The 19,246-nt window shown below is 37.4% G+C and overlaps 2 protein-coding genes across 17 annotated transcripts in view; one reads left to right on the top strand and one right to left on the bottom strand.

The window, feature by feature from the left end:
• KIAA2026 (KIAA2026 ortholog) overlaps nucleotides 1-19,246 on the top strand; it is an 89,913-nt gene that overhangs the window by 54,876 nt on the left and 15,791 nt on the right. For 6 of the 15 annotated variants that reach the window (XR_001873717.1, XM_017808116.1, XM_017808117.1 and 3 more), the window contains one exon: nucleotides 1,598-1,699. Coding sequence is in view for 5 of the 15 variants with exons in the window: in XM_017808116.1 (XP_017663605.1) it covers nucleotides 1,598-1,668 (71 nt within the window). In the remaining 10 variants the exon portion in view is untranslated. Of the gene's footprint in view, nucleotides 1-1,597; nucleotides 1,700-3,279; nucleotides 3,476-15,490; nucleotides 18,294-19,246 lie in introns of those variants that run through there. The other 9 variants (XR_001873712.1, XR_001873714.1, XR_001873716.1 and 6 more) reach the window with 7 other exon arrangements.
• On the bottom strand, nucleotides 7,482-14,609 carry MLANA (melan-A). 2 transcript variants are annotated; one of them, XM_017808120.1, is made up of 5 exons: nucleotides 14,328-14,609; nucleotides 13,337-13,435; nucleotides 10,743-10,839; nucleotides 8,543-8,644; nucleotides 7,482-7,588 (listed from the first exon to the last, which is right to left on the bottom strand). In XM_017808120.1, exons 2-5 carry the CDS (start codon nucleotides 13,408-13,410, stop codon nucleotides 7,520-7,522), a joined length of 342 nt encoding a protein of 113 aa, XP_017663609.1. In that variant the 5' UTR covers nucleotides 13,411-13,435; nucleotides 14,328-14,609; the 3' UTR covers nucleotides 7,482-7,519. The 2 variants fall into 2 exon arrangements, with proteins under 2 accessions (XP_017663609.1, XP_017663608.1); XM_017808119.1 differs by lacking the exon at nucleotides 14,328-14,609 and having other exon boundaries at nucleotides 13,337-14,141.

Below are 19,246 nucleotides of genomic sequence, written 5' to 3'. Positions count from 1 at the left end.
TTCATAGTTGGTTTTCCTTCTATTTTGTGGTAGTGCAGAATTTCAATTGCCCAAAATGGTTTTAAATTAATTAATCATTTTTATTAAAGCACAGATGTTTGTTATGATGAAACTCTTTCCTTTAAAAAGAACAGCCAGAGGTGCTCAAAAGGACTCAAACTCATGTAGCCTGTTGTCTGTAAGCTGCACCTGAAGAGAGTTAACTGACTCAAAGTAGGATTAGTAATGCCGCATCAGACTTTAGGTCCATCACGTCTCTTGAGGCAGTCAACAGTAGCATTCCAAAAGAGCACAATTAACAGGCCTGAATAATCTTCTAGTATCCACTAATCTGTGAGCCAGAGTCTTCCTCATGCAGCTGTGTTTTATTTCAGTTTAATAGCTTTCAGTGTATTTCTCTTGATGAAATGGACCAATCCTTTCTAGAATTTTTGAACACATGTAAACAAACTGTTACCATCCACAGCACCCAGTGGTAAAGAATTTGTAAATAAATTTCCTTTTTGGTTTCAGAACCTGGCACCTGCTAGTTTCATTTGATGCAAATAATATTTATATTGTAAGATGCAATAAGCCTTTGCTGTTTAGTCATTTTTTTCCATGTGGCCTATGTAGACCTTTGCCATGTTGGTTGTCTCTTCTCTAGAATAAAGAGAAATAGTGAATTCAGTTATTTCCTATATGGAAGTAATTAGTTGCTGTCATTGTTGTGTGTGCCTTTTTCAGTTTTACTGTGTCCTTGTGGGATCAGAAGAGCGCATGTTCTAAAAGCACTGAATCTATTCAGCAGTGTGTTTATGTGTCTCATAATTATTTCAGTGTTTGCGGGTTGGTTTCTGACTATTATTTAGGCTTATACTAACTTTTTCGTAGAAATATTAATTTTAAACCAAATACACATCAGTATCAAATTCATTTCATCCTATAAAACTATACCACTTGCAGAATATCATGGCTGTAAAGACATGGTCTTTAAACCAGGCTATTGAAACCAGTGCAAGTCTGACACTCTCCCAGTTCCTGTGTTTGTTTGGTTTAGTTCTCTTGAAAATGTAAAAGGACAAGCAAAATTATTTTGATGATGGTTTTTTAATTCTCATTATTTTTATGCATAGAATGCAAGGTTAGGTCTGTATATTAGATGCATGGTCATTTTATACACATTGACATCCAGATAAAGATTTTTTAGTTGTTGAAGAGGCCACTTTATAAATGTGATACAGAACATTGTTATTTTAATATATTTTCCTTGAAACCACAGTGGCATAAAAACAAACTTTAAGATCTTTATAGACATGTATTTTCTTCATTTCTCAAAATATGGAATTGTTTGGTCAATAGACCTGGATGTCTGGCGTAAACTTGGTAACCAGGACACTTCGTTGTTTCATATGTGATTATTCCAGAAGTTCTTCAGAAAGTTCTTACAGTATCTTTTACTACAATCTCAGCTGAACTACACATGTTAAATGAAAATGGTATGTAAAAGCAGTGTAAAGGAAATGTAATTAATTACTTATAGTATTTCTTGAAATTATGTTTATTACACTGAAGGTCTATTAAAATATGCATAAATATGATTTTCCACCTTTTGCAGATGAAGGCAATGAAGTACTGAGTTCTCATAGCAACATGGAGGAACTGGGAATAGAATCCTTGGTCCCCTGAACTCCTTCCAGCATCCCATCCATTACTAAAGGTTAGACAACTAGATTACTGCTTTGTTTTCCCCTATTTTTGCTTTTTACAAAGAAGAAAAAATTATTTAGAAAATTAAATTGTTTTTAAGAATGTGAGGGGCATTGACAGGTAGCATTTATAGAAATTAAATAGCATGGGAAAGCAAGATAGTAAAGAAACAACTGTGATTTTTGTGATTGTCTTCAGTCTTTAGAACTTTGCTTGTCAATAATGATGTAGTAAAAGAAGACAATACTCTTCTTTAATTATTCATATTGATTCCATCTAGTAAATACACAAACATACGATCAGACTACTTTGGCTGGCAATAGGTCATCAGCACCTGGTACCAGCATATACGTTGAGATCCATCCAGATAATGTGCTGTTATTTGTAGAATCATTCTTCACTCTTTTTTTTAATCACATACAGCAGTGAAATAAAACATCAAAGAGGGATTAGTGACAGGGTATTACTATGTAGCCACAGGGCATCTTCCTTGTAATAAAGAAAGAGTGGAATTATGATGGATTCGATTTACACAGTATAAAAAGCAGGTATTTTTACTATTATAGTCAATTACTGAGAAGAAGGAATTGCTTACATCTATTTATAAAAACCCTTGTCAATTCATATTAGCAACACACAAATACTAAAATTATAGTAGTTTGAGGCTTGTCTGGCCAGTAATATATGGTTCATCTACATGCTATGCCTTCAAAATATTGTTCTTGCCTCTAGAGTGCTTTTCTGCAAAGTGATCTCAGAAAAACAAAAAGTGGGAGAGGCCTGTCTGGAAGTATTTTACTCCTTCCATGGCCTAAGAAATTGATGCAAAAGCATAATCTTTTGTTATAAACCAGCCCATATTTGAAAGTGAGCTTCTTTGGCACATGAAATGCCAGCGATGCATTTCATTACAGCAGTCCAGTCATTGTATGAGCTGCACCTTAAACTGGGCATTTGTCTCAGTGTAGTGGCCAGCAGAGAATGCTTAGTGGAAAGAACAAGAAATAAACAAATATGAATTAGTTTTCCCCAGTATGTACACACATCATCTAAAAGTAATTCCAGGAGAATTTTGTGAACTCAACCTGAGTTTGTCTGTGACATGAAAGAGCAGATTTTGCAGCCAAAGAATCAGGTACTGGAGAAAGGTGAGCAGTAATTCAGAGAAGCAGAGCAGAAGAAAAAATGACATAAAAGCATAAAATTGCTTCTCTGGTTTAAGAGGTTGTAGGAGAAGATAAACAGCTAAACAGAATCCTGCTAAACAGGAGAAGTTTTGAGTGAGGAGTTGACTGAAATATCATTGTTGTTCTTCCTGTTGGTGAGGCCAAAATCTAAGAAGTGTACATTATGTGGGCTGCATATTCCGAGACTTTAAAATGTAAGTAAGACAGGCTTATTAAATCTGGGTCAATACCAAAAATGTTCAGGAAGGGTTTTTCTAGAGATATTAAAATAGGAGTAATAGGCAGGCATCTAATACCTTCTAATCTTTGCAAGGATTCCTCTACAGGTGATTAATGGTCAGGGAATATTATATTACTATATCACTTACTATACGATTTTGTTGTTTTTCTGCAAATCCTGAAGCAGTTCCAGGTTTTTTCTGAATATGTTTACCAGATGAAAATCCTAAAATTCCTCCTGAAAACAACTGCACAAGCAAATCCAGCGCTGAACGGTATCTAAAAAGGGCAGCTGTTTCCCTCCAGAGTGTCAGGAGCAATGAGATGGTTGGGGTGTATGTGATGGTGTGCAGAAATAAAAATCAATTACTTCTGCCAAGGTAAGTGGGAAAGGACAAATTGATAGAACTTGGAAGATTAGACCTTTTTCTTAGAAGATGCTTTTCAACAAAAATGAGTCAGATCTTTTCCCTAATATCTACAAGAATGCAGTGGATGGTAATGTAAATTAAAAAAAGAACCAGGAGGAAGGAAGGCAGCTGTGTAAGCAGAGAACATGGCAAACATGCAGCAGAGCCGTCTGTTTCTCACATCCAGAAATGAAAGTTAGCAGAGTTGGAAAGACCTTACAGAATTAGTATTGAAAGACCATAGTATTTATATTAGGCCATCACTCTGTCTTATATTGATTTGAACTCAACTCATGTTTGATTTTTAAAAGCAAGAAAGTGTACTCTTATGTCACATGAACACAGAGATGTACACCAAAAAAGTAATTGATATTTTACCAATATTAGACATAAACATGAATTGAAATAGTCTGGCAATGTTATATTTTACTGAAAAATGGCAAGCAGTATGGCTAATACTAATACAGTGCTTAAGCCAAGATAATATACATACATCCCCAGCTACAGCAGGAGTTAGGCTGAAGGAGATTGCTGAGGTGAATGTCACTGGACTATCTACTAACCAGCTGCAAATGCCATTCCTGTTACACTAGACTGGTGAGACTGTAAAATAAAATAAGTGCTTCCTGTGGAAAGTTCTTGGTACATTTTTTTTTCATAGCTCTCTGACATATGTGAAATATACACTTCTGGCTCATGGCTCGGTGTTTGCTATATGGTTCAGGATGCCAGAAGGATTGAATTTGTCAGGACCTGCTGCATTTTACCTTTGTGCAATGTCTGGGATGGCTGACCAATATTCTGGAATCTTTGAAGGCTACACTGGGGCTTGTAACTGCATTAGAAAGTAAGACCATACCAGGAATCCAAACATAAGACAATACAACTGCTAGTACCACTATAATACAGCAATCTGATCAAAACACGCTATGTTCATGAGAGGCCTCATTTTGAAAGTGTTCATTGCATCTTTATAAGGGTTGCATGCATAGCTGTAAGGTTGCTAACATCATCATGTACAGAAAAGCTTTCATAACAGTACATCTGCTAGTCTGATGGAAGCAGTTTAATGCAGACCAGTAGCAAGCAGAACTTCATTCTCCAACTATGATCAGCCACCTGTCTTCGTCACCATCCTGGGGGAAAACTCAAAATGCCCATGAATTTTTTCATTAGCTTTTTTTGATGGGAGAAAATAAAGCACAAATATCATCTTTGTTCAGACTTATAGTTGTTATAGAAGGCATCTGATTTTGGCCTGATTGCAAAGAGGGTAAAAAAAAGAGGAGCAGAAGGTATTTGACTTTTACACCTTCCCTGTTACATAACGACAATACCAGATAAATTATAAATATAAATTTTTGTAAGTAGTTGTTATTCTGGGGTCATATAACTATGTAATGTGAAAAACTTCCCTTGAAATTTGAAAACTCTATGCCACATTCTCCATGTGTCGTTGTTGAGACATTTCTGTGCATTTCTCTTTAAGGGAACAGGCTTCCTAGAAGGTTTTAACTTGTGTTTGGTAAAGTGCACTGTTATTGAGTGTAATACAGACAATACGTAAAATAGCCAGTTCTTGCAACATGGAGCTTTGGCAACTGCAGGTCTCTTGCTTTCACATTCTGACCTGTCTTGTATTGGTGTTTAGTTAATGGATCAGCAGCCAGACACTGCAGTGTACCATCATTGGGTATAGAGCCAGATTTGAAAAGTGAAATTTGCGGTGGTGTTCAGTGATGAAGTTTCCACCTATGTAATATAGTGCTCTGTGAACCTCTATTTCATGCTCTTATTTTAATGCAATTAAAATCTGAGATCACTGTCTAACTGTGTCTATTAAGAAAGAATACTGCTTTCACTGGGATTAAAAAGCAGAGAACTTTTCTGAAAACCAGAATAGGGCTTATGTATCTTTTAAGTATGTATAAATTCATGTCAAAGTGTAATAGTTCTAGCTCTGGCTGCTGAGCAGTTTTAACAATTTGACCTTGTGTAGTTCTGGAAATAAATTAATATTTCTACTTCGTCAGTGTTAACTTTCTTGTGAGCTTTTGCAACAGCTGGTAACACATTTAATGCTGACACTACTAAAAATGCGTGGGATCAAGTAAAGCTTTTTGAACTCTAAGCACTTTACTTCTCTATATTATATAATCTCTATGGAAATTAACTTTTTTCTCAACCATGAATGTGTATGTCAGTTCTATTCCACTGTAGCACTACACAGTCTTTTGAAAGGATGCAGCCTTAGGGTAGAGAGATCCAGAGCACAGAGTTGCTAAAGATATTAGCCTCAAGCTTTAGCTTACCAGTTCTGCAAAAAAATTAGTTAGACATTGTGTTCTACATCTCTAGTGCTTACTAGCTATAAGCTGGAATTCTGTATATTTTCCTGTGTATTCTTCTTCCTGTCACTAAACAAGTCCACAATTTTTTTCCTTAAGGTATATATTGGAAATGACAGAGGTAAGACAGCTCTTTGGGTTAAAATACCTCTCTAAGTTTTTAAATAAATATATCAACTAAATTTATAAAACCATGTATATAATCTTTTACTAGAATTACTGATATTTATTACCTTCCAACAATTTTATATAATCTATGTAAACATATATTAAATAATTTTTTACATATATATGTCTTATATATGCACCTTAAAACAAAAAAAAGCTTTAAACACACAGCAGATTTACTTGTGTAACATAAACTCCATATATTAGATACTATATAGATATTAGATATAATAAAAACATATATCTAATATAACATTTATAAACAATCTATAGAAACATCTAATCTAAAAAACATTTCAAAAAAAGCTGTATCATTATTTATCACCATCTGTGGAGTTTATGTTAGGCAAGTAAATCTGCCTTATGTTTAAAACTTTTTTTTTGTTTTAAGGTGTTTGTATTTGCGTATTTGGTGACAAAGAGCCAGATTCTTTACTAATAGCAGTTAATAATTGCTTTATGAAATTAGTTTTCTTTTGTTACTACATTTCAATTTAACGAATGTTGTACAGTTTTAGCTGCCTCCTGCTGTGAGATATCAGGCCTTATGTATAAATTTGTTGATCTGCATATCATCTTAAGAAATAACCTGGCAAATAAGCAATAACAAAAAAGACTAAGTAAAAAATAACTATCAAATCTATATAGCTAATATATGTGCATCACAGTTCTTTGTTTTTTATTACTGCTTGTGTTCTGACGAGCTGGAAAAATTAACATCTTTAAGTCTATTGTCTTCTGTATTCTTGGTAACATGGTTTTCGTGCATTTTCTCATATTGTTCCATCATATTAGAAACAGATGATATGTAAAGCTCTATATCTACAAGTTCTCTTGCTCCCTCACAAGACTGCCAGAAGAAAACTAGAGGTGATGTTGTTATACCCATTGACCGGTATGAAATAATGTGATCTCTAAGCGGTATTTTCTTGGTTGCCTGGATTGTGTTTTATAAGAAATTAATTTATTTCAGGTACGTAAACAGGTGAAGTGAGGTAAAAGCGTATTGTAAAACATAGTTGCTTTTTGGAAATTAATTTTAAAACTGTGGGTAAGGAAAACAGTCTGTAACAGGATATGTAGTCAAATGGCTTTGTTCATTTTGTGACAGATTCTTGTACATCACATTCCAAGGAATAGTTTATTTATATATTTTTTTAAAGGAAGGGAGACTAAATGAGAAAGATGAAAATAAAGGTGCCAGCGCTTTTTACTCTTGATTGATACTGAATAATATGTACTTACACTTGGTAGATCTATGAAGGATTTAAGATGCCCAGAGCATGGTGTATTAATCTGATCACAAGAAATGAAAAGCTTAAACCAAAAGCACATTCAGATTTATTGAGGCATTTCAAAAACCAGGTCTGTAACTAAGCGGTTTCAGCAACTGCTAATGAAAGCATGTGATTTCCTTTTTTTATGATTTTAGCTATAAGAAAGTTAAGCGTGTATGGGGAATTAAGAGGGAGCATGAAGAGTTTAAAATTTCATGTTATCATGGTGAATAAGGTGGTGGTGACTGATCTGCAGCAATTTTGTCATAAGCTGGTGGAGCATCAGGTACCTGTGGTAAGGAAAATGGGTGTGAGAGATTGAAAAAAACAATTGAGGTACAAGAATATGACATTAAACATGCAGCAAGCTATTTACCACTGTATTAGATATGGTTCAGTGACTTAAAATAGCTAAGCTCATTCATTATGTCTATTTTTTTGCTAGTATGTTTTCTGGTTTTGCGTCAGATTCATTTTATTGGAACTGTTCATCCGAAGAAAGATTTTTCAGTGTTATAAAGGCAGGATTTTTTTTTTTTTAAGATATGGGTGTTTTTATATTGGTAAATATAAATATAAATATTTTATATCGGATAAATATTGAAGCTTTTCTGTAAGAGTCTTGATGCAGGCATGTTGTCTTATTTCTATTGTTAAAAATTTGAGCAGCTTATTTAAAACTGATTATAAATTAGACTTTTCCCTATTCTAAAGCCATTTAAACACACCCATTACTTAACATATACTTATCACTCAGTTTAACTTTTTGACAGTTATAAGTTTGAATGTTCATCTCTCCATAATGATTAGATGAGCTAAAACCTTGAATTTTTATAACATTCCCTGACAATGCTTTTCAGAGTATAGTAATACTAGACACAGTCCATTTGTTGTTTGTCAGAATGGCAGAACACCTACTGGAAAATGTTTGGGTTTTTTTCATTATATTTCAGCATTCAGGTGTTAGATCATTCTAACAGATTGCATAATGACCATACAACTTTAGAATAAATGTAAAAGAAAGAAATGAATTTTTAAAAGAAGAATTCTAAACAGTACATTTTAAAAACCCTTTTCACAGTAAAACTTGTTCAAAATAGTACTTTCTAAGTTGATGTAGAGGCATTGAAGACTCTATCTAGAGAGCACACCCCAAGGAAGAAATCATTAATTGCCCATTTACCAATATTGTCTCACCGTGTCTTACTATGTTTAAGTAAATGAGACCTTGAGTTACAACTTACCACAGAATTAAAGTTTCTGTAGTCCTGCAGAGTCATTTTGCAGTCCAGTATTGCTCCCTCACGTACCACGTTTCGTGCTGTGCTCACACTAGAGCTTTTGCTCTGTGAGCATAACGAAACATGGGGAACATGAAAGGAAGAAGAGACTGTGAAGTTGGGGCAAATTATGCGTCATTTAATATTTGATAGCACATTTACAATATGTATTAGAATCTGGAATTAGGACCAGACACAATGCAAGTAAGCAAGTGAGACAATTTACCTATCACTTTTGGCTGTCTCTGCTGAGACATAGTCTTTCTTCTGTGTTATCCAATTACATTGCCAGAAAAATGAGCATCACATTTTTTAGGTCCAAGACTACTGCAGGAACTGACATCTTCCTATGTATCTGAATGCCTTCTCATTTTTATCCTACTTATTTCTTTCTTTAATCTCCAAACTTTTTCTTTTCTGTTTTCCCAACATTTCTTTTGTACACATTCTGTACTAGTTCTCCCCTAGCAAAAAAATTCTAAGAAAGATGTAATTTTCAAAACCAGAAAGTGGCAGTCAGCAATAAAAAGGAATTAAAAAGGAAATTGTGGTTTTGGCATGATGTACAAAACAGGCATTTGGTTTGATTTTTGAAGGGTTTTTTTGAGTATTACCTTCATTTTTGCAACAACTCACTATGAAAGTTCAGGTTTTATGTATTTTGCCAGATAGTATTGGATAGATAACTAGAAAGGGAATGGGACAGAGTTATGGAAAACAGGAAGGAAATGGATTTGCTGACTTAAATGAGAGGTGTGCTGGGTTTTTTAACTCCCAAATAGTCATATCTTTTTCAAAATATTAGGATAACTAAAAGATACTAAAAAGATACTAAAACAAAAATTTGGATAAAGCCTGGTGCGAGTACCAGTTGGGGTAGAGTTCATTTTCTTCTTAACAGCTGATACAGTGCTGTGTTTTGGATTCATTATGAGAATAATGCTGATAGCATAACGATGATTTGGTTGTTGCTCAGTAGCTCTTACTCTAAATCGAGGACTTTTCATTGTCTCATGCACTGACATCAGGTGCACATTAGGTACATGAGAAACTGGGAGGGAGCATGGCTGGGACACCTGACCTATACTGGCTAAAGGAATTTCCACACCACAGAACACCCTGCCCAGGATATAAATGAGGGAGTTGACTGGGAGGGGCCGAGTGCTGCCAAGGAGCGAGATGGGCGTTAGTCAGGGAGTGGTGAGAAGCTGTGTTGTGCAACATTTGTTCCTCTTGCGTTTTATTGCTCTCTCTCTCTCTCTTTCATTATTATCATTAGTAGCAGTAGTAGATTAGTAGATGACAATTATATTTTGTTTCAATTATTGAACTGTTCCTTCTTAACCCATGTTTACCTTTTCTTTCCAATTCTCCTCACCAGGGTGGCAAGGGGAAGTAAGTAAGCATGGAGCTTAGCTGCTGGCTAGAGTTAAATCACAAGTTTTCACTTTAAAGGATTAAAAAAGACCTCCCTTCCACAGGAGAGAGAGCAGAACTTCAAAAATAAAGCTTTCAGACTTCTAACAACAGTTGTTATGAGGATTGTACCTTTTTTTTAATATTTTCTTAGAAGACATGAAGTAAAATATTTTAAAAGTAATGTTTAGAAAACAAACCTCAAATCTGCCCCACTCTTTTTTGTAAATCTTAAAACTGCAAGTCAAGTTTTATAGAGATGAATCATGCATCATCTTTATGTGAACATATTTACTTAAGTTACTTGTAACAGTTATTCTTATTTTCTGCTTCCTAGATTTACTGTAAGCGCATCTGTCCTTATTTAGGGGTAAATCTTATGAGTAGTGAATATGTTACTTTTATTTAAATGAAAGGACACTGAACATGTCTTGGTTTTGTGTAAATATTAAATATAATGCTTCCTACGGATAATCTTTTCCCCTGATGTGTTGTGTAAAGCTGGGCAGCTGGCTTCATGTCCCTTTGCTTCTGCTTCCTCTTATCCCTTTGTCTGACTTGCAAGTTCTTGAGGGCAAGTTGTGTTTCATATTGTGTGGGTTTGCCTGTGACATATGTCAGTGTATGTATATTGCCTGAGCTGATGATGTCCTGTTACAGATTCGATGTTCTCTGCATTAATGTCCTGCAAATAAAGGTAATATGTGTCAAAATAATAGCATGCTAGAAAGTGAGCTGCCATGCTTACCCGCAGACTTTTATAGCCACTCCGTCTTTTGTAATACCAGCAGCCAAAGGCAAGCAAAGCTGCCAGCACCAAAATGAAAAGTCCAATGCCCAGAGCTCTGTTGGGAGAGCAAAACAAAATAATAACAGCACAACTAGATGCATTCTCCTGGGAGCATGAAAGATTAGAGCACAAGTTTGTGTCAGTGCCCTTTCATCAGAAGAAGGCATGGCGTAGAATTTACCTCAGAAAATGGAAAAAGTATCAGTAACTTCAGCAAGTCTGTAGATTTAGCAGTTAGCTAAATTCTCTGCCAAGTTCTTAATAATTTTAAAAGTAAGAAATACATTTCTTTGAAGATAATACTCTACTGCTGATTCTGAAAAGATACCTGCCTGAGAGAATGTGAAATAAATTAAATGCCACACCTGCAGAGATGCAGGTCATGTTTATTTGCTAAATTTATGTAGCCAGCAAGTATGGGGAAATATATCCTTATTGCATCATATTGCAATAAGGATATATTGGTGATGGAAGGATTTTTTGGATACATAAAACACTATAAAACCTTATTCGTTAAGAGCTCTGCAAGAATTTAGTTCTTGTTTCGTGACATGCTAGGCACAGTATTGGTGTCACTGGGTCATTTTAGGGAAAATACACTTAGCAAACTGTGCTGTGACATCCCTCCTACTGCTCAGTGGGGACTTCGGAGAAGCAGCATGATTCTGCTGTCTGTCAGCAAGCTGACAAAGTAATTGCAAGTTTCCTAGTCACAAACCCCCTTCCTTCTGTGTTAATAATCTCCCTGCTAAGACATATGGAATTCATTCCCCATTTTTTTTTTTCTTTCCCTGTTCAGGAACAGAAGAGTATGCAAAATGGTTAAAGGGAAAAAAGCATGGGGAAAAATATTAGTGTGAATCAGGATAAACCCATGCTAACATACTTCTATATATCTACTATCCAGTTGCCCTGCAGTAATTACCACCATGCTTTTGCATGAGTAGGGACTGAGTATGGGGTATGTGATTTACCAGAGACTTTTTGTATCTATTTGCTATCATTTTCACTGACTCCAAGTCTGATGGAGTGTTTCCTTGCGACCTAAGAAGCCTGAAAGAAGATGCAAACAGATTTGTGCGACAGAACAGGCTGCCTTTTTGTCTGAATTGCCTGTGTGCTGTCTGAAACACGAGCCCTTTGGAGACAAAGGGATTTTCTTTTTCACAAGTACCTGGATCTTACAAGTTGCTCCTGCCCCTTGAAGACTTTGTGTGGGCTGGAGACCCATTAAACCCAGGAACACAGCTAACAGCATTCACTTGCTTTCTGGTGCAACCGTGTTGCAGCTGATCTTCAAAGTTATGAGATGGCTCCACTGGTTTTGTTACTGTCCCCAGCACAATTAAAACTTGGAGAGACCCTCCAAGCAGCTGCTGCTCTTTCTACATTTTGAGACTGCTTTCTGCTTTTCACATGTTATGTAGTTTTAGCCATCCATTAGCCTGTATGCCCCTAGTATGTAATTTCTGGAGCTGGTGCTTTTGTCTACATATTTGCCGTCCAACTCCTTCCCTACCTACTCAGAGGCTAGTATGGAAAGTGTGTGTGCAATTTCTTGCAATTCCAGTTAAATTTGCAGCTGTGCTTTTAGGAATCTGGGCTTATATCTAGAACACTACTTCTAGTACCAAAAGGAGAGAGTCACTTTTGCCTCACATATCTAGAAAAACTGCTTACAATTGCAGCCACTGGAATTCGCAGCAGTTAGAGGTGAGCGTGCTTAGTTTCAAGTGCCGAGACATGACTAACCAGCTTTTTTTTTTGAAGAACTAAGCTGCTTTGGATGGACGATGAGAGAGCCTTCCCCTTGGTTTATTCTCTCTGCCAGGGCATGGAGGAACAAAAATCTTGCAGTATGTGTGTGTGGGACAAGTCACTAAGTTTGGGGGCCCATAAACTAGTACCAGAAGCACATTCTGCTTACAGATATCCCAAGCACACTGGAGATATTTGTCTAATGTATTAAACCATCACCAGTTGGATGGTGTTTCTAATAATCCAAGACCAAAATATATTATTGTAATCTGAAGCTAAAAGTATTAGCTTGACTTAGTTCTGCTGAAGGGGACTCTTACCCGGAAACAGTTTACTGAGAGTCACATTCATACGGCATTGATGTCTTCATCTGCCTTTTTTTTTTACCATTTCTCTGGGGGTTTGCTATGTTCTTTAGGGTGAGACAATGTCCCTTCCAGGTTTCTAAGAGAGGTTTGTGGATCTAGAGATAAATTGAGTGTACAGATCACCTTGCAATAGCCTCAAAAGAAAATTCTAAATAAGCCTCAATAAACCTGGTAATTATAAAGACCAATGACTTGTGATCATATGACTGAACTCTAAGTTCTTGAATTCTGCAATTCTGATTTTTCTTAATCATTGAGGGCTCTTAATGATTTTGCAGTGACAAACATTAGAGACAACTACACGATAGTTAAAATGCACTCCATCTATATACAATGGTGAGGTTTTTTGATACTATTTCCTGGTTTTCTTTCAATGCAATTTTTTCACCAGCTTACAGGCTAAGGTAGGTTTTGATTTATGCTTACTCTTCTGCTGCAAAATAGGTGTGTCCTTTCCCTCTGAAATAGTTGCCATATGGATGGTCATTTCTTCTTCCCATTTTGTGAGCTTGGTCCTGCTCAGACCTAGAGGGTAGAAACACGGTGCCTCAGCGTGATAAATAATTTGTAGTCTTTAAAGTGTAATATTATCAACTTCTATGTTTTAATGCGAGCATTTTAGGGAGGCAGGATAATCTGATATCTTCAGAATCAAGTAGATCCACACCTATATGCAGCTGTCCAAGTTTAAGACAAAACTCAAGTAAAGACTGTAGTCCACATTTTAGTATCTCCAGTGACATAAAGGTATTTGCACCTGACTGGAGCAGAGAAAAATTTTATGTCATCTTTTTAGGTACAAAGTGATGGCAGAATTCTGAAGTACAATCTTGAATACAGAAAGAAAGGCAATTTACCTGGGCAAGTAAAACTATTGAGAAGAAAAACTGATATTGTCCTTACAAGTAGCTGTTTATTTCTGTTATTCCCTGTTAACAGTCAGGGGACAGGTTTTCAATCACTGTAAAGTCTCAGAGATCTGTTGATTTTCAGATGGGAATAGTAATTTACGTCTCCCACAATCTAAACTCAGACGCGCAGAGAATTTCTGTTATAACCTTAACTCCCATTCTTAAGTGATAATCATCAAGCTTCAAGCTGTCTGAACAGTTAAAAATCTAATTGATCAAATACAGTGAAGAAGAAATCCACAAGTAATAATGTTTCTGTCATTTAAAGCGCACAACAATAGATCCTACTTGGTAGTATCCAGCCAATCTACGTACCTTACACAGGTAAAGTATAAAACATGATGACTTTGCTGAAGACAGTTCTAGCCAGGGAAGGGAAACATCTGCAAGTTTACTTAAACACAGTCAAGCCTCTTCCAGAGCATAATTTTGAAGCAAAGCAGAAAATTTTGTGTAGAATAAAAATATACAAATATTTGTGTAGAATAAAAAAGCATACATCTTACCTCCTTCAGACTTGTATTCTGTTAACTGAAAGGCATATGCAGCTTTCTTTTCCTTGACTTGGTCTGGTTTTTTCTCCTTTGATCTGTTTTCTTATGACTATCACGAGTTTAAATTCCTTTCGGTACAGCTTCTGAATGCATTAATTAGCATGAAAGGGGCAAGGATACAACTTTTCATTTGCTTCTGTGTCCTTCTCTCTTAATAAGCAGCAGTAGAATCTGTTATTTCTTGATTTGTTACATACCCTCTGAGACACGGGTCAGCACCTTTTTACCTGCCCTTTTTACAAGCTCCTAGAGTGGACTATTTCTAAATATAAACGTGTTTTGATTTAGGGCTGATTATTCTGTGACAGAGGACTGGTATTTTTGCATGTCTTTACTATAGCTTTGTGTATGCACTCTTTTTGCATCATTTTAACACTGTGCAAACTATTATATTTGGACAAAAACTTATAGGTGGATGATGTTATACTGTAACAGAAGTGTCTTACATTTGGGCAAATACAGTTTAATTCTGTAGTAATAAGCAAATACTGCAACAAAAAGAGAGTCTATCCCATGGGCTGCAGAACTAACGAAGCCTAGGTTAGGACTTGTAATTCATACGAGTCCATACAAGTCCTTTGTGTGTTAGCACAGGCAATTCATACAAGTCCATACAAGTCCTTTGTTATGGACTTTTATGAATTGCCTGTGCTAACACTGTGGTAATTCCATTTACAAGACCAGGCAAGAAATGGCAGTCTGTGATTAATTCAGAGGTCTGGGTACTGTGATGGACAAGCAGTCTTAAATATTGTTGAAAGAGAGAGAAGATACAAGAACCATGTTCTGCTTGTCATTCGTCTTAATGATTCATTAATCTGAGCCTCTCTGTCCTTCCACAGATTTTTTTAAGTTTGCAGGACTGAAAACTTTTAATAAGTTTTCACTTGTCTTTGAAGTTGTGTATGTGGCTCTAAATGTGGTGAAAACAGCTGACAGACTGAAAAGCAAATAGGAGGGAACAGACAGTGTGAGAAACCAACATCCATTTCATTAGGAAATCGGATGAAAAGTCTCAACATTGATATTCTTAGCTAGTGCAGGTGTGGGAGGTCAGACCATTTTTCTGCTTATGTGTTTTGCTTAATCATGGTAAAAATGTGATCTGTCTTTAGATATTTTTCCATCGTGGTGCTCAGTGACAGGACCAGAGGCAATGAGCACAGACTGAAACACAGGAGCTGCTCTGAACATCAGGAAACCTTTTTTTCTATGGGAGTGACTGAGCACTGGCACAGATTGCCTGGAGAGCTTGTTGGGTCTCCCACACTGGCGATATGCAAAAGCTGTCTGGACACAGTCATGAGCAACCAGCTTCAGGTGGCCCTGCTGGAGCAGAGGGTAAGACCACATGAACTCCAAAGGTGCCTTCCAACCTCTACCATGCTGTGATTAACACCAGAAAGATCTAGCTGGTTTTGCTGGACCAAACAACATGGGTTTTGTGGAGGGGAAAATGAAGGGAACAAGAAGAATGAACAGTGAGGAACATAAACTCCTTAATTTGTACAAATCATTCAATGCTTTATATTATACCAGATGAACTCAACTGGAGTTTCAAAGGGAGAAGAGATGCAGGGAAGTTTCTATAGATAACCATGTGTGTAAAACTGTAAGTGGACGCTATCACAGTCTGTCAAGTTCCCAAGCAACATATCAGCCCTTGTGCACCCTGAAAATGTCATAGAGCTCCTCATCAAATCATGTGTTTTCCTGAAGAAAAGCTTCATTACTGGGAGAGGATGATAACTGAAGGGCATTGTTTGGTCTTGTGAGAATCAAGACATAGAGTAAATGCATGTGATTACCAATCCTAGTCTCTACCCCATCCTCGCCTCAAGCAATGTGTAGGGCAAAATGTCAACTGCTTGAATATTTTGTGTTCTGAATGAATCTCTTGTTAATAGTATAACAAGAAAGGGAAAAAATAACGACTTTGTCATGATTTGTGTCACCATCTGGAATATAAATGCAGAATGCTGCTATTGAGGAATTGGATGGATGAGAAGGTGAAACACCACATCCTGGTTCTGATCTCAGTTTTTTTACAAAATCTTAGTTCTCTGAAATAGTGCTGCTAAATTCATCACTGTAAAGTCACTGGAATTGGCAAATGGATTTCACAGGTGTTAACCTTTTCAAAGATAGCATTTCAGGAGAAGAGGATGGAAGAGGATGGAGAAACCTCCAAGTAACCCAAGTTACTTTGGGTTTTTTGTGATAAACGAGAACTTGTGGCAAACCTAGGACACTAATGAATCTTGATCACAGGAATGAAATGAATGCTTCTAGTGTAACTGAAAATAACAGGCTTGACCTTTGAAGAAGAATAGCTGTTGGTTTTATGCTGTTGACATTGTGATTCCATCTTTCTAGGAGAAGATCTTGGGATTTTTATTAATTTATTTCCCTTAATTGATAATTTATTTTCTCTGGCATTTGAGGCTTCCTACAGCAGACAAAACAAAGAAATATGAGTACCTTGGCACTTGATTTAGTAAAGGCTTTAGTTTTGAGTTTTATGGGAATTTCAGTGGAAACTCACAAGTATTTCACTGCTAAATCTACATTAACAGTAACATAGGACAGTAAGCGAAAATAAGGACATTATACTCCTTTCAGTTTGTCCTCAGAATCTTCATCTTTCCATGGTTTGGGGATTTACTTGGAAGTATGTACTATCTGGCTTCAAGGCTGAACAGTTCCACTATAGGCCTGAGACTGGATGTGGCTAGTGCCATGGTCTAGTAACCACGGTGGTGTTGGATCAAGGGTTGGACTTGATGATCTCAGAGGTCCTTTCCAACCCAGCTGATTCTATGATTCTATGATTCTATGTTTTGGAGCTTTTTGCAAAGCTATTCCTCAAACAGCTGCTACCTTGACTGCAGGCACCTCCAGGAAGCAACATGTTGTCCTGTAGGCTGCCTTGCACAAACACCTTTAGTATGTTCATCCTGAAAGCCTAGTTCACGACAGAAAGTTCCTCCTCAAGTAGTTTGCAAGTGAAGCTCTGGTCCCTGCTGCCAGGCCCATCTCTCTCTGCTCTATCTCTGAAACTTACAATAAAGAAGGAATGGTAGTCTTAATCCTGTAGTAGCTGTGCCAAGACGATGGCATGATTGCAGTGGTGCCTGTGTGGCTGCACTGTGTTTTTCCAAAGAAAAAAGGTTGGATAGCTTTCTAGCTTTCTGTTTTTCTTTGCTCCTACTTTGTGGTTGACTGCAGGTTCTGAGCCCAGGGGATTGTTCCGATTTGTGGGACTTTCTGAGATGCAGGGTGACCAACTATGAGTGAAAAACTGTGGGTGAAAAACTTTTGGATGCAGTTGGGCACTATCAAGGTGAGATTGAGTTATGACTTCCCTTTCCTGTGATTTCAGGACACCATCCCTGGATTTAAGAGAATGGCAGTGCTTTCTAAAGCCTCACAGTCCTGTTCCCACCAGTAGGTTGATAACGGGTTTGGGGTAAGAAACTCCTTGCAGATGAGCTGCTGATTTAGGCCTCTGGGGCCACCTCTGAAACATTTTGTTTGAAGAAAATTAATATAGTCAACACAGGCTGTATCCTTAGGACTTGGATCAAAACAGTCCTTTGCAGCACATTGCCCAGGGAGGTAGTGAAGTCAGCATCCCTGAAGGTGTTTCAAAGACATCTGGCACTGGGTGATGGTTCAGTGGTTCAGGGGGTTCAGTGTTACTGCTGGGTGGATGGTTGGATTGGATGATCTTAAAGGTCTCTTCAAACCTTGATGATTCTGTGATTCTGAGTAATCTCTGCAGTAATAGTCCAGTGAAACTTAACTTGGAATATTGCCACTACAGCTGAAGTAAAAGCAGTCCTAAAATGAATACAAACACTCAATACTTCAGCTCTGGGCATGAGGAGAGTAGACTTCAGGCTGCTCAGGAAGCTAGTAAGTAAAGTGCCCATGGAAAATTATTTTATATGTTCTGGGGTCCATCGTGCTGGTCACACTTTAAAGATCACCTCCTGAGGGCACAGGAGCAGGCAATTCCAAAGTGTTGCAAGTCAAGCAGATGAGGCAGAAAGCCAGCTTGGCTGAGCAGGGATCTGCTGTCGCTGGGTACCTGTCGAAAGGCCTCGGTCTGAAGGGGGAAGAATCGACACACAAGACACATGAGGGTAGTGAGACAAAGAGATGTCTGCCTGCTCAGCGCAGCAGGCAGTCTTTTATTTAGTGCCAAGTTCCACTTTCCCATACACACACACTACAAACATTTTCCTACAAAACATCCAGGAATGCAACACCTGCAGTTTGTTAAACAGCTCGACTTTGCACTGTCCAGCACTCAGGGCTGTTTCCATGGGAATGTGCAGTTATCTCTTTCTTTTCTCAAGGGAACGGTCTTACTCCCTTTAACGCCTCAAGCTCTTCTACTTCCAGGGGGCCCGGGGGTTCCATGGGCCTGCCATCTCCCCCCACAATCTGCTTTTGGAAATAAGGAGAAAAAGGAAGGTGTATGCCCAGCAGAAGCAAGGTCAAGTGACAAGAGAAGAATACAGAGATGCAGTTTGCCACAGTAGGGAGAAAATTTTTGCAGCCAAACCTCAGTTGGAGTTGAAACTGTCAAAAATGTAGAGGATAGGAAAAGAGGCTTTTTTTCAAATATATTAACAGCAAAAGACAGTGTAGAAATTACATCGGTCCATTACAGGGTGAGGATGGTCACCTCACAAACAGGGACAGAGACAAGGCAGAGATGTTTAATGCTTTCTTTGCCTCTGTCCAGCATGGATGGCAGACCAAGGGGATCTCAGTGCCCTGAGCTTCAAGACCATGACTGCAAGTTGACCCTGGACTTGTGTGGGATCTGGTGCTTGAGCTGGATCCCTGTAAATCTATGA

Source organism: Lepidothrix coronata, unplaced genomic scaffold (assembly GCF_001604755.1).
Source record: "Lepidothrix coronata isolate B3197 unplaced genomic scaffold, Lepidothrix_coronata-1.0 Scaffold22, whole genome shotgun sequence".
NCBI classification, from domain to species: domain Eukaryota; kingdom Metazoa; phylum Chordata; class Aves; order Passeriformes; family Pipridae; genus Lepidothrix; species Lepidothrix coronata.
Note: the sequence above shows the minus strand (reverse complement) of the source record. Positions and strands in the feature narration are given on the sequence as shown.

What these genes read in the sequence shown, in the direction of transcription:
- MLANA (XM_017808120.1), bottom strand. Translation starts at nt 13,410, where the DNA reads ATGGGAAGAAGAAATGACCATCCATATGGCAACTATTTCAGAGGGAAA. An exon ending in ACCTATTTTGCAGCAGAAGA is followed by an intron (nt 10,840 to 13,336) that starts GTAAGCATAAAT and finishes CTCTCCCAACAG; the next exon opens with AGCTCTGGGCATTGGACTTT. An exon ending in ACAGAAACTTTAATTCTGTG is followed by an intron (nt 7,589 to 8,542) that starts GTAAGTTGTAAC and finishes TCCTTACCACAG; the next exon opens with GTACCTGATGCTCCACCAGC.